This window comes from Notolabrus celidotus, chromosome 6 (assembly GCF_009762535.1).
Source record: "Notolabrus celidotus isolate fNotCel1 chromosome 6, fNotCel1.pri, whole genome shotgun sequence".
Taxonomy (NCBI): domain Eukaryota; kingdom Metazoa; phylum Chordata; class Actinopteri; order Labriformes; family Labridae; genus Notolabrus; species Notolabrus celidotus.
Genome location: NC_048277.1, coordinates 29,556,474 through 29,568,727, shown reverse-complemented (window position 1 = coordinate 29,568,727; position 12,254 = coordinate 29,556,474). Strand labels below are relative to the sequence as shown.

At 41.1% G+C, this 12,254-nt stretch overlaps 1 protein-coding gene across 5 annotated transcripts in view; it reads right to left on the bottom strand.

Annotated features, from left to right (window-relative positions):
• Nucleotides 1-1,097: 1,097 nt before the first annotated feature.
• The window catches only part of LOC117814494 (inositol hexakisphosphate and diphosphoinositol-pentakisphosphate kinase 2-like), a 65,926-nt gene continuing 54,769 nt past the window's right edge, over nucleotides 1,098-12,254 (bottom strand). For 2 of the 5 annotated variants that reach the window (XM_034685866.1, XM_034685865.1), the window contains 3 exons: nucleotides 8,925-9,062; nucleotides 7,536-7,649; nucleotides 1,098-2,715 (listed from right to left, as the gene is read on the bottom strand). In XM_034685866.1, coding sequence (XP_034541757.1) covers nucleotides 2,624-2,715; nucleotides 7,536-7,649; nucleotides 8,925-9,062 — 344 coding nt within the window. In that variant the 3' untranslated portion in view covers nucleotides 1,098-2,623. Of the gene's footprint in view, nucleotides 2,716-7,535; nucleotides 7,650-8,924; nucleotides 9,063-12,254 lie in introns of those variants that run through there. The other 3 variants (XM_034685867.1, XR_004631581.1, XR_004631580.1) reach the window with 3 other exon arrangements.

The window sequence follows — 12,254 nt, the reverse complement described above, 5'->3', positions numbered from 1 at the left end:
GCAGCCAAACTCTTCATCACATAAACACTCTTCCTCCTCCTCCTCTTTGGCTGACATTAAATATCACATTAAATAATCACATAAATACACAACTAAAATAACCTACATGAACATACCTTTTAGGTAGAAAATCATTAAAACCAACTCTAATCGACGAACTCTTTCCTTGGTAAGTGAAGAATAGAAGTTTTGTTCGACAGCAGGTTTTTACAGGTTGTTGGGGTCAGTTCATTTTCAATTTCAGCAGTCTGAAAGGAGCCGGGAGGAGATTTATGTCTCCTAGTTATCCCGCGGTGTTGCAGATAAAAAAAAAAGCCTGGACAGATTAGTCACAGCGCTCTTCTGAAATACAACATGTTCTATAACAGACTTTTAAATCTGAAGCCTCTGGTTGAAGTCATAAAAAGTATTTCTCCAAATAATAAATGTCTGCACTTTGAAACTTTTATTTCTTTCAAAAAAGAATTGAAAGTGAATTGACTCCCAGTTCAGTCACATATGCATAAAACCAATATCAGTTCATTGATCCATGATATCATCACCTGAGGCATCAAACTTTTGAAACAACAACCGTGTTCTTAGTTCAGAATTAATAAAACAAAATGTGATGTGACAGCTGACACTAACAGTCTGACATTCAGTCCTATCTGTTAAAAAAACTCACCAGGTAGTCATCTTTATGTAAAAATACACTTTTACTATTTACTCATTAAAGTGGTTCTTCCCTTTAAGTCTAAAATAAAACTATGCCTAACATTTTTAAACACAAGTCAAATTTGCAAACCTCCCCCCCAAAACAGAACAGTCATGAAAATACAGCAGGAGACCGACATGTCTAAAACACCCTCTTTTAAAAGTCCTCTGAAGGCACATGAACAGAACATTTGTGTGTCCATCTAACAGCAGACCGTCATTGGAAAGACTAACATAGCTCCACAAAGCTAGCTCGATTTTTGTACAAATCCTTGTATTTAAAAACAATCCCCACTTCAAGGTGCAGTCTGTTAGTCCTGAAGTCGCAGATACTTTGTAATCTCTGAAATCCTTCAAATGTCTGAATCTCTTGTTGGCTTGATGTTAGTCATAAAACGAAAGTCTTTTTTTTTTTGGATCAAAGTTTGATTTACATTCAGAATGGCCCCAGAAGAAGCTCCGTTCTTTACCTCTGTGATGACCTCAGCAGTTTAATAGTTAAAGGAATAGTTACACATGCTATCAGCGACCTATCAAGGTCTGAATATGAAGCTAAATCCAGCAGCCTGTTAGCTTAGCACTAGCAGGAGAAATGGGGAGAAAGCTGGCCTGTCTTTGTTGTCCTACAGTAACAGAAACCTGCTCCAGGCAACTCATCACTACTTGGGATTTGTATTTAAAATATCAAATCAAATTTGGGATTTGAAACAACAACAGGTAGGGAGGCAGGAGACAGGGGGAAAAGTGCATGCAGCATCTGCCTGGGTTAGACTCTGATACTCCTAACCTTTAAGTGCATGTGTACCCCCCTACCTCCCCTCCATGTTTTCTGAATCTATACAGCTACCTTACAGAAGACAAGACAAATCTTTATCTTTATCTTTGAAATACAACATATAAAGTAAATGATGTATAGAAATAAAAATTGTCCGTTACTGCACCCAGGCAGGGAAGATTGAAGCAGAAAAAGACCTTTAAAAGCATGTATTAAAGTTGTTTTAATTCTCCTTGTGTGTTCTTTTGAAGCACTATTTTGACTGTTAACTGTTTCCCCTTGTTTCCAGTCTTTGGCCTAAGCTAACTGGCTGCATCAGAATGTCCAGCAGGTCGATTTAACTCCTGGTGGAAATGCAAACAAGTGCATTGTCCAAAATATCAAACTACTTTTCGGTTTCACTTTCTATGTGTGGCTGGAGAACAACTCAAGAGCAGCAGTGTGTATGTGTCTTTAGATTTAGCTTGAATTACAAGAACTGCATCCTATTTCTTTCCGAGACGCAGCTTCAGCACTGAAGTGAAGAAAACAAATTAAAATCGATAACTGCTGACACTTTGACTCCCAGGGTGTGATGTATTTCAGCCGTACATGCCTGAGGTCGGGACTGAGGCAGCTGGTGCGTGACGTTTTGGTAAAACAGCATTTGGGCTGAAAAAAAAAAAGAAAGAAGAAGAAGAAACAGCAGGCACGGATGTAGTTTCAGCGTAGGCAGCATCTTAATTAAACTAAAGGCACAACTGGTGTGGATGTTGGCTTGATGCACGGTTGCTCAGTCGGTGAGGCTGGTTAGTGGATGTTTGGGCACAGTGATGAGGAAGGCAGAGAGTATTTTGAACAGCTGAAGCTCCAACGTGTTTCTTCTTTATTTCTTTTTCTCGGTGATCAGACATTCGGAGTCGTAGCTGTGCCGCCCAGAAGAGTCCATGCACAGTTTGAGTGGTAGTATTTACAGTCTGAGTGTTTCATAACAACTGAGGCAGAGCGGCCTCTCTCTCTCCTGAATCTGAATCTCTCCTCCACAAGTGACTCTTTTTTTGTGAATGTGAGCAGGAGGAAAAGATGAATCAAAGCAGGGAGAGACAGACCAACTGAAAGTCATGAGAAGGAGCCCTTTTATACCCAGAAGTCCTTGTGTTTTTCAGGCTGACTGTCTTACTCACTGAAGCTGAAGTTCAAGCCCGAGCTCTCTGTGATCGGGGAGGAGGGGCCGGCACTGGACACAGCACTGGAGGGGATACTGCCATCTTTAAAAACAAAACAAAGTTATCATTAAGATTTAAAAAGCACAGATTTTAATACCCAGAATGTAGAAACAGCTCAGGCTTCAACATGAAAACAGAAAATGATGTAATAAAAAAACATGTTTCAAACTGTTGCTGCCTGATTGAAGCGTTAATCACTTTCCTTGAGCCCCTGCTTCACTCTGAGTGCCTGGGTGTGTGTGATCAATGTGTGTGTCTGTGTGTGCGTCATGAGGAGGGACATGAAGTGAATAAAAAGGGGATGGATGAGGTGATCTGGTACATAAACAGCGTCATCCTCTCGCCACTTCATCCTCTGTTGCCATGGAGAACTTCATAAAAACGGTGTTTTTGGTTTCATAAATCAAGCCACACATACGTCAATGTGTTACAATGATCAGGGCAAGATATACACCAAGGATTTTAGGATAGGATCACCTTTAAAAGGAGTTATTCCCACCATTCATGAATCAATAAAATAATTACTGCTTCAGGTCATTTTAAATTAATCGGTGAGGATCAGCACCTCCAAGTCTGAGGCCATGGTGCTCAGTCGGTAAAGCGTGGCTTGCCCACTCCGGGTCGGAGGAGAGTCTTTGCCCCAAGCGGAGGAGTTAAAGTATCTCGGGGTCTTGTTTACAAGTGAGGGGAAGAGGGAGTGCGAGATTGACAGACAGATCGGTACAGCATCTGCAGTGATGCGGATGCTGTACCGGGCTGTCGTGGTGAAGAGAGAGCTGAGCCAGAAGGCAAAGCTCTTGATTTACCGGTCAATCGACATTCCAACCCTCACCTATGGTCACGAGCTGAAAAAACAAGATTGCAAAAAACAAGCGGCCGAAATGAACTTTCTCCGCAGGGTGTCTGGGCTCAGCCTTAGAGGTAAGGTCAGGAGCTCAGACTCTGAGCAGAGCAGCTGCTCCTCGGCATTGAGAGGAGCCAGATGAGCTGGTTCAGGCATTTGGTCAGAATGCCTCCCGGACGTCTCCCTGAGGAGGTGTTTCGGGCATGTCTGTCTGGGAGGAGGCAACAGGGAAGACCCAGGACACGCTGAGGTGTTGGAAGTGGCCGGGGAAAGGAGTGTCTGGGCTTCCCTGCTGAGACTGCTGCCCCTGTGACCCGGATAAGCGGAGGAGGATGGATGGATGGATGGATGGATGGATGGATGGATGGATGGATGGATGGATGGATGGATGGATGGATGGATGGATGGATGGATGGATGGATGGATGGATGGATGGATGGATGGATGGAGCCAATGAATGATGGAAGCTCTTCAATCAGAGTCCACAAATGTTTCAATGTTGTTTTATTTGAGTCACACAGGCCAGCTGTCCTATAAGTGCAGCCAATAGGAGAGCAAATGGTGTCACGCCACCATCAGAACAAGAGTCGTATTCATCCAAGCTTTAACCTCCAGCATCCCCGCCTGTCCACTGAACAATGTGATAAACAGAGCTAAATGAGTTACCGGCTGTTACAGTAAACAGGATCCAGATCAGGTAGAGAGGAAGAGAGGAACATCCACTCGGTGCCAACAATGTAAATAAAATACACACAAAAGTATAAAGATGAAAAAGAGAGAGCTGGACACCTCATCAATCATCAACACTGGCAAGAGGATAAAATAATCACCCAGCCGCTCGGAGGGAGAATAAAGAAGAGGGGAGGAGGAGGGGGGAAGAGAGGTTGGATTGTTCTATCAGAGTTCTGTTTGAAGTTTTATGTGTGATGCTGATCCCACAGGAGCGCCCGCCAGACGTTCACATTCTGCTGATATTTAGCTACTCTGACATTTCTGGACTTATTTTTATGTGTTCTGTAAAATCAAACTAGTTTGTAAGAATCCAAACCCATTTATTGTTTATCTTTTATAGGATGCCCAACTCAGGACCCATGAGCGATCATAGTCTATCATTATCTGATGACGACTGGTGATGTGTGCCTCTTTCAGTGTGAGAAAGCAGTTATGGACACAACTTCCAGCCTAGACTTCCTTTTCCATGCTGTGTTCAGGCTGCGGACATAAATACTGTCATTTTTTGGTCCATTACATCCCCCGGGGTGGCACCCATTCATCTGTTTCAAGTACCGGTAAGTCTAAGGCCAGCAGACACACTGATGCTTCACTCTGACTTACTTCAGCTGTGTGAACCAGAAATAGGAAAACATTTTCCTGTGCTGACTTACAAGCAGATCTTAAGTTTGCCTAAATCATAAAAACGCAAACTTTGTTGCATCTGTCCTCGAGAGGAGTAGAAAAATAACTTTTAATATGTTTGTTTAGTGAACATTGGTAAGATCAATCGGTCCCGATGTATTCCAGGTAATCAGGAAATCTTACCATTTAACAACACAGCATCTTGAGCAGATTTGTTGCTAAAGTTAATATTTAGAATCAACAGTTTGTTGGCTGCACCTGCATGACGATATCCGTTTGTAGAGATAAATAAATCATTGTCAGATTATCACAGATGGGAGCTGGGATGTTATTATGGGAATGTGTGTTACGCTTGCTTTTGCTCTCCACACACTGTTTTTCCTGCATATATGCCAAAGTCTGACGAAACGCGATTGGCCAATACAACTTTGAACCACAAACATACTTGGTTGGACTACAAACCAGAACACTACCCATGCTGAAAATCCAGACCCCCTGTGTACAGATTCCACATCGCATAATTTGTAAACTGATCCCTGATTAGATGACTGAAGGATCATTAATCCCTGGTGGTTTTTTAACAACAACAACAACAACAACAACAGGGGAAGCTTAATACTGTTAATACTTGACTCTGTAGACAGTTATCGACAAAACTATCCAACTCTCATTCACTCAATTCATTTCCTGAACAAAGCTAATGAGATACTGAGATTAATGAGATCTGTTTATCTAAGATTACTGTCATATTTTATTGAATACGTTCAGGTCTTTGGTTGTTTGATCATCTAAAAGAAGCATTCTTCAGTCTTGATTATTTTACAAACTAAAAAAGAACCACACTAGAAAATGTGTGCTATCACTGATTAGTACAAAAGCTGCTTTGTTTCAGAAACCAAAGGGTTTCTCCCTGAACATACCCTCTAAATAGCCCGAAGAAGGGCTCCTTTGAATGGGCTTTTCTGGCCATTAACAGTTCATATTTTAAAGATCTGAGTTTTTCTGATTTATCATGAAGTTGCGACAGCAGTGGACTGTCCAGAGAATGGGTGTGAGCTGTTTCCTCTTCCATACTAAAAACTTTGATATGTACGATGTAATATCCCTGCGAGCCACCAAAGTGAAGTTGGGCCTTCACCTTAAATTTGTGCGCTTCCTGTTGGGGTTCAATACTTTTTTGTAGGTCTTAGCCAAGCGGCAAACTCCGGTCTCAAACGATGAAGCCAATGCAGAAGTGCTATAAACTGCAATACATCGAAAATCTGCTTGAGGCTGGCTGCAGAAACACCGGAAACTACATAGATATGAATGGGAGAAAGACGATCTTTGCAGCATTAATAAACATGTTTACAGCCTGGTTCAAAAAAACGCTTGGCCCTACAAAGCTAATCTCTCTAATGGCACACACTGTACGGGGGGTGAATTTTTTTCTAACGTGACCTTTCAGAGGATATTAAGATTTCGAGTTTTTGCCCAAATAAGGACATGACTGACGTGACTCCCGGTCGGGAACACACAGCCATTGGCTCAGAGGCTTACACTACGTCACACTCTGCCTAGTTGAGTTCAGAATTACCAATATGGCTGCTGCCGTCGATTTGCTTCAAAACAGCTCTCAGGAACAGATGGGTGACGTCACGGATACTACGTCCATATTTTATACAGTCTATGGTCTTAGCATGATAGATATGAAAAACAAAAGACATGTAGGTTAAAGTAACTGGAGGGGCTTCACTTTTAAGGCATTAGGGGGCGCTATGTAGCAGGTATTTGTTTGAAGACAATGAATTCATACATTTTTCACCGGGACTGAACTTTTGTGGAGTTTGAGGCCTGTTAAAAACCCAGATATGTGAAGGAAGGAAGGAAGGAAGGAAGGAAGAAAGGAAGGAAGGAAGGAAGGAAGGAAGGAAGGACAGACAGAATTATAATAATATTCCTTAGGGTTCCAGAGGGGCCTCTCTGCCACTGTGTGTCGGTTCTCGGGCCCTAATTAATGAGCGATATAAATGACCATTCCCCTTTTGTTTGGTTCAAGGACACATGCTTTTCACCTGACCACAGGTGACCTCGGTGCAATTATACACTGAGCAGATGTGTCCTGATAGGCGATCATTTATCTGCAGTGACCCTGTGGTTACAGATACCATCGGTTACACGGAGGTCAGCTGAAGGTGTACAGGTTTTATCCCAAACACAGGTTTTGCTGAGCATACGCAGTCTCCTTCAGCACCACTCTGCCTCTCTTTCTCACTGTTACACATTTTGACACTCGGGAGTTGTCCGGTGCAGCGATAGTCCATCTGCAAAGCAGCTTTACAGGAGAGCTGAGGATTAAAAAGTCATGTTCTGTGCTGAAGCTGAAACTGATCTGTTACCAAGCAGTGACCGCTGGATATGAAAGAAACATGAGGTATTCCATCAAGCAGAAGGATTCATAGCAGGTACACTGGGGTTTTGGCTGCTAAAGAGAGGTTTTAAACCAGTGCTCTTCGAATCAGGTCCTTATTCTCTACTAAAAATAAAAGCATCTAAATGGATCCCACAGACACCCGTATTGTTCTAAAGCTCCAGCGCAGAAAGACTTTCATTCGATGAGATAAAAGCTGGCCTAAACCCTGCATAATGCCATAAAATCAATGAAAAGGAAATCATCACTCACGCCACATGGGCTGGCTCGGAGGCCGTAGAGATGTCTCAGACCCAGATGAGGACAGAGGCTGCTGAGGGCTGTATAGAGACGTCTGGCTCTGAGAGTCAAACAGGCTGGAGAGAGCTGGAGCAAGGACACAGATAGAAACAAGATGAGATTGAAGAAGTCAGACAGTGAAAAGTTGTTTGTCTCTATAGAACCAAAGTGCAGAATAGGTTAATGTTCACAATTAATCGAGTATCGGTTAATTGATTGTTAAGAACTTATTCAAACACATTTTGTTGTTTCCATTTTCTATCACGTGGAACAAACATCATGTGGTCTCATATTTTGTTCAACTATCAGGGAGGTGTTTTAAGTTTAAAGCATGTATCGATGTGAATCAGCTGACTGAAGATGTTGCGAACAGCGGAGACGCTCAGCTGGGGGCTGCGGCTGAGTGACAGGTCTCCACGAGTGCTTTATTTATCTGCCACCGGACTAATAATGACCCGGTTGCGCTCCTGGCTGACACCTGACCATGTTCACATGCTTATTTTTCTCAATAAGAACGAGTAGACAGAAAACTGGACTCTGTGAGTCTGAAATATGTTTCTGTACAGTTCGTCTTGTTGCAGTAAATCCACATGTTGTAGCCTGAGCCTTCACTTTCTATGTATGTCCGCGGAGGTTGTTTTGATACGTTGATTTTCAGCTTGTTTAACATTCTGTACGCCTCAATATGATCCGTAGCTATTTAATACTGTCAGTTATATACATTGTGTTGTGAAGGACATTTTGATTTAGGGGAAAAAGCGCATTTGGCATTGTTTTTGACAAGGAAAAAAATCTATGTTTTTATGTTTTTAATGATAAATTGATAATTAATCGTTGACATTTCCAAAGATCTATCAAGGAAAATACTTAAAATTTACATCCCTAGTTCAGAACTTTTTGGGGAGTTGGCTCTACTCTAACAATCAACAAGATCACGTCTTTGAGTTGCAGCGTTGATTTGGGGTTGACATGATCTCAACATTTTAGAGATCAGGAATGAATCAGAGATGTTACAAACTGCAGCAACCTTAAAGCCTCATTCTTACAGCTATAAAGGAAGTATAACCTTCCAGTGGTTCAGAAATTTAACTGAAACTAAGCTCCTAATTGTCCTAGACCATTAACCAAATTAAACGACTCTATTGAGCAAATACCAGAGACCTTGAAGGGTGATTTCAAAGCTCTAGTAACCTCACTGGGCTCAAGACTCTACCAGTGTTTGAAGAGAGAGGAGCTTCAGGGACAGATAAAGAGTTCACAGGAAGGAAATGCCAAATCAATTATTTAGTTTAGTGAAGAACTAAACTAAAAAGAGAAATACTAGAAGATAGTACTTTTTGCTGCTTCACTTCCCACTTCTACCTTTCATTGTTTTGGCGTGGGCCTCGCTGCTGCTCTCACACACCGCGTTGAGGAACTCGTCCACTTGCTTCAGTGACAGCAAGTTGTGCAGCGTCTCCAGCGGGTAGATGGAGGGCACCATGGAGCAGCCTTCGAACCCTGCAGCACAGACAGGAGAGACAGGAACACAGCAGATCGTACAACTTCACCATCACACAGAAGAAGAGGAGGAGGATGAGGAGGAGCGGTGACACTGCAGCTCTCTGTGCATGTTGGCTGTTCTTTATGTGTCTGCACATTCAAAAGCCACACTGAAACTCAAGCAGGAACATCACACAGACATCTGTGTAGAAGCTGCTACACAGATTTTAGACTACCTTAAGATCTAAAATTAGTAGCTTGTTACCTTTAACAGCAGCTGGTAAAGTTTTCCTATCATCTGGCCTCTGACAGTAGCTGCACGGCAAAAACTTACCAGCAACACAATGAACAAACATCTGCAAAGTATGGTTGGAGTTAATGATCTGCTCAGGTTAGTAAGACCAAACTGGAAAAAGGGTTTTCCTAACATTTGGGAGCGATCAAGCATCATATGATGTAAGTAAATATTTGATAGGGATGACTTCACTCTTGTTTAAGTCACATAGACAGTTTCCAATAACCATGTTAGGAATTTAAGCGATGACCTGTATAAGAAGTGACTTGTTGTTCATGAATGTGTTGACTGTTTATAATAATCTTGTTTTGTTTGTTTTCTAAATAAAGCAATAGAGCTGGGGCGCTGGTTTAGCTCAGTTGGTTGCGCCCCATGTACACGTCACTCTAATCATAAGCTGGTTTGGTGCATGTCATCTCCCTCACCCCACATTGCCTGTCTCTCTCAAGCTGTCATATCAATAAAGACCCAATAAGTCATCTGAAGGGTGTGGATTAAGCCTAATGGTTAAGTTGCGCGCCCATATAGCGGGCAGCCAGGGTTCGATTCCAGCCTGCGGCCGCTTTCCCATATGTCATTTCCCCAACTCTCTCTCCGAGGTTCCAGCTCTATCCCCTGTCCTCTCCTCTTTAAATTAAAAATCCCCAAAAATATAAATACATATTAATTGAGTTTAAGTATGAAATGTAAACAATCACTTAGTAGCTGCCAAAAACAAGAAATGAAAGAAGAAATATGTTGCCACTTCTACCAAATTATCTGAATAACACGGTACAAACATCATCTTGTGATGACTTTTTAAAAGGTAGAATTAAATATCCATCAATCCCACCAACAAAAAGATGCCAAATAGGCTCAATAAGCGGGCCTGCTGGAGTGAACATGAGCGAGACAGAGAGCTGATCCAAATAAAGGTGGGCGACATAAATAACCGTGTCTCTTTAAAGAAGCTCTGAAAATGGTTTAATGCTATAACAGTGTTGAGGATGCAGATAACAAGTGCCAGGATTATCCAAAGTAACTCTAAAACTTAAAACCCTTTCTAGACAGACTGATACAGAAACATGGAGATGAAACATGCCTTTGAAAAGAACTACTCTTATGTTTAATATAAATATTGTATTCCAATTATAATGACAGACCCCATTAATCCAACTTTCTGGTCCTTGAAGAATCATTTCAAGTGAGTCAATTTTTATAGATTTGATCATTTATGTATAGATAGTGAATATACTACAACCCTTATAACTGAAAGGAGTGGATTTAGTGGGAAAATGGTGTTGTGTTGTACTTCGTATGACTCTAATGATATAATTATCTTACAAATATGTATCTTCGTGTGTATCTTCTTTTGTTTAAGACGACTGAAGTGTTTTTATTCTGAATATGTTCCTTGAATCTCACCTGAGGGGTATTTGATTAGCTATGAAACATATTGAAATCTACCCTTCTTCTCAGTTCGGTACATTGCTTTTAACCTATGTTACTAGTCTGTGCACATTTTTCACTGCATCACTGGTTTTGTAAATATTTGTAAATGTACTTATTTAGTTGTTTATATACTTTCTTAAGATATGCTTATCTTACTTTCTTTAATTTTAATTGCTAATACATTTTTAATATTCTATTTTCTATGCTCTTGTTTACTTTACACTGTTTTGCATCTACTTTGCTGCTGTAACACTTAAATTTCCTCATTGTGGGACAAATAAAGGAATGTCTTATCTTATCTTAATACAGATGCCTGATATGACCTACTCAAGAATAGCAGCAAGTTCTTAATTTCAGTATAGTCATTTCTAAAGAGTTATTTTTCATATAACCACTGCAGCTGTATAAGTGTCAGACAAGGTGACAGCACAGAAATATCTTGTGTTTCCATTTTCCACAGCAAAGACTCAACGTGAGTGATTCATTTAACTGTTTAAATAAAGCAGAATGAGATTTTTCATTAGAAAACAAGACTTACTCATACACGGGACAAGTTCAGCAAAGAGATTAGAGGCACCACTTTGTCCACAGAAGGTGCCAAAAATCCACACAAACAGACAGTTCCTCACATGAGTGTTAAATAAAATGTTTGTGCTTAACACATACAAAACACCAAACATAAACAGTGATGCCAAGGCATGCCATCCAGCGCCACACAAAACACCATGATCATGATAAAGCGAGGGATACTATGAAAAAAAAAAAAAAAGGAGATGGATAGAGGTTCCAGTTCATCCATATCCCAAGAGTACGCTGGTCAGCCTCGTGTCTCTCTGTGATTAATGTGCTGTGGCTTCAGATCTTTCCACGGCTACTTCCTGAAACAACTCGTCCGATATGAAGACACAAGCGGAACAAACTGCAGTCAGCAGATACTGTGCAGAATCTCACAAAGACCTTCAAGGGAAATGAGACATGAATTTAGCCTCCTGATCATTTTCTTGTATACGTGTCAGGAGTGGTCTTCTGTGTTAGAGCTTCTAAAGCAATGGTTCTCAAAGTGGGGTCATGGGACCCCTGGGGGTCCGTGTACCATAGCATGGGGGTCCGTGAAATAATTAGAATACATTTCTAATAAATTATAAACAAAGGGATAAGCCAGTCTTGCTACTGTTAATTTTTTGAAAGCGTTTAAGATCAATTACTTGAAAAGTATAAATGCTGTCATGTTGAGTCCACAAGGAATGAAATGACCCTCTGTTTTAAAGTATACAAGTGGTATTTACTTGATTCAAATTGAAGTGTTATCTGTTATCACTATGGTACAGGTCTGAAGTATTTACATTGATACGTTTTACAATACAAATAGTTCCAAGGGCAACTAAGAGTGCAAATGGTAGTAAGCATGTGCTTAATCTATGTTACAATTATGAGGGGGTCCTTGGAAAATGTTCTCACCTGTAAGGGGTCCTTGGCTCCAACAA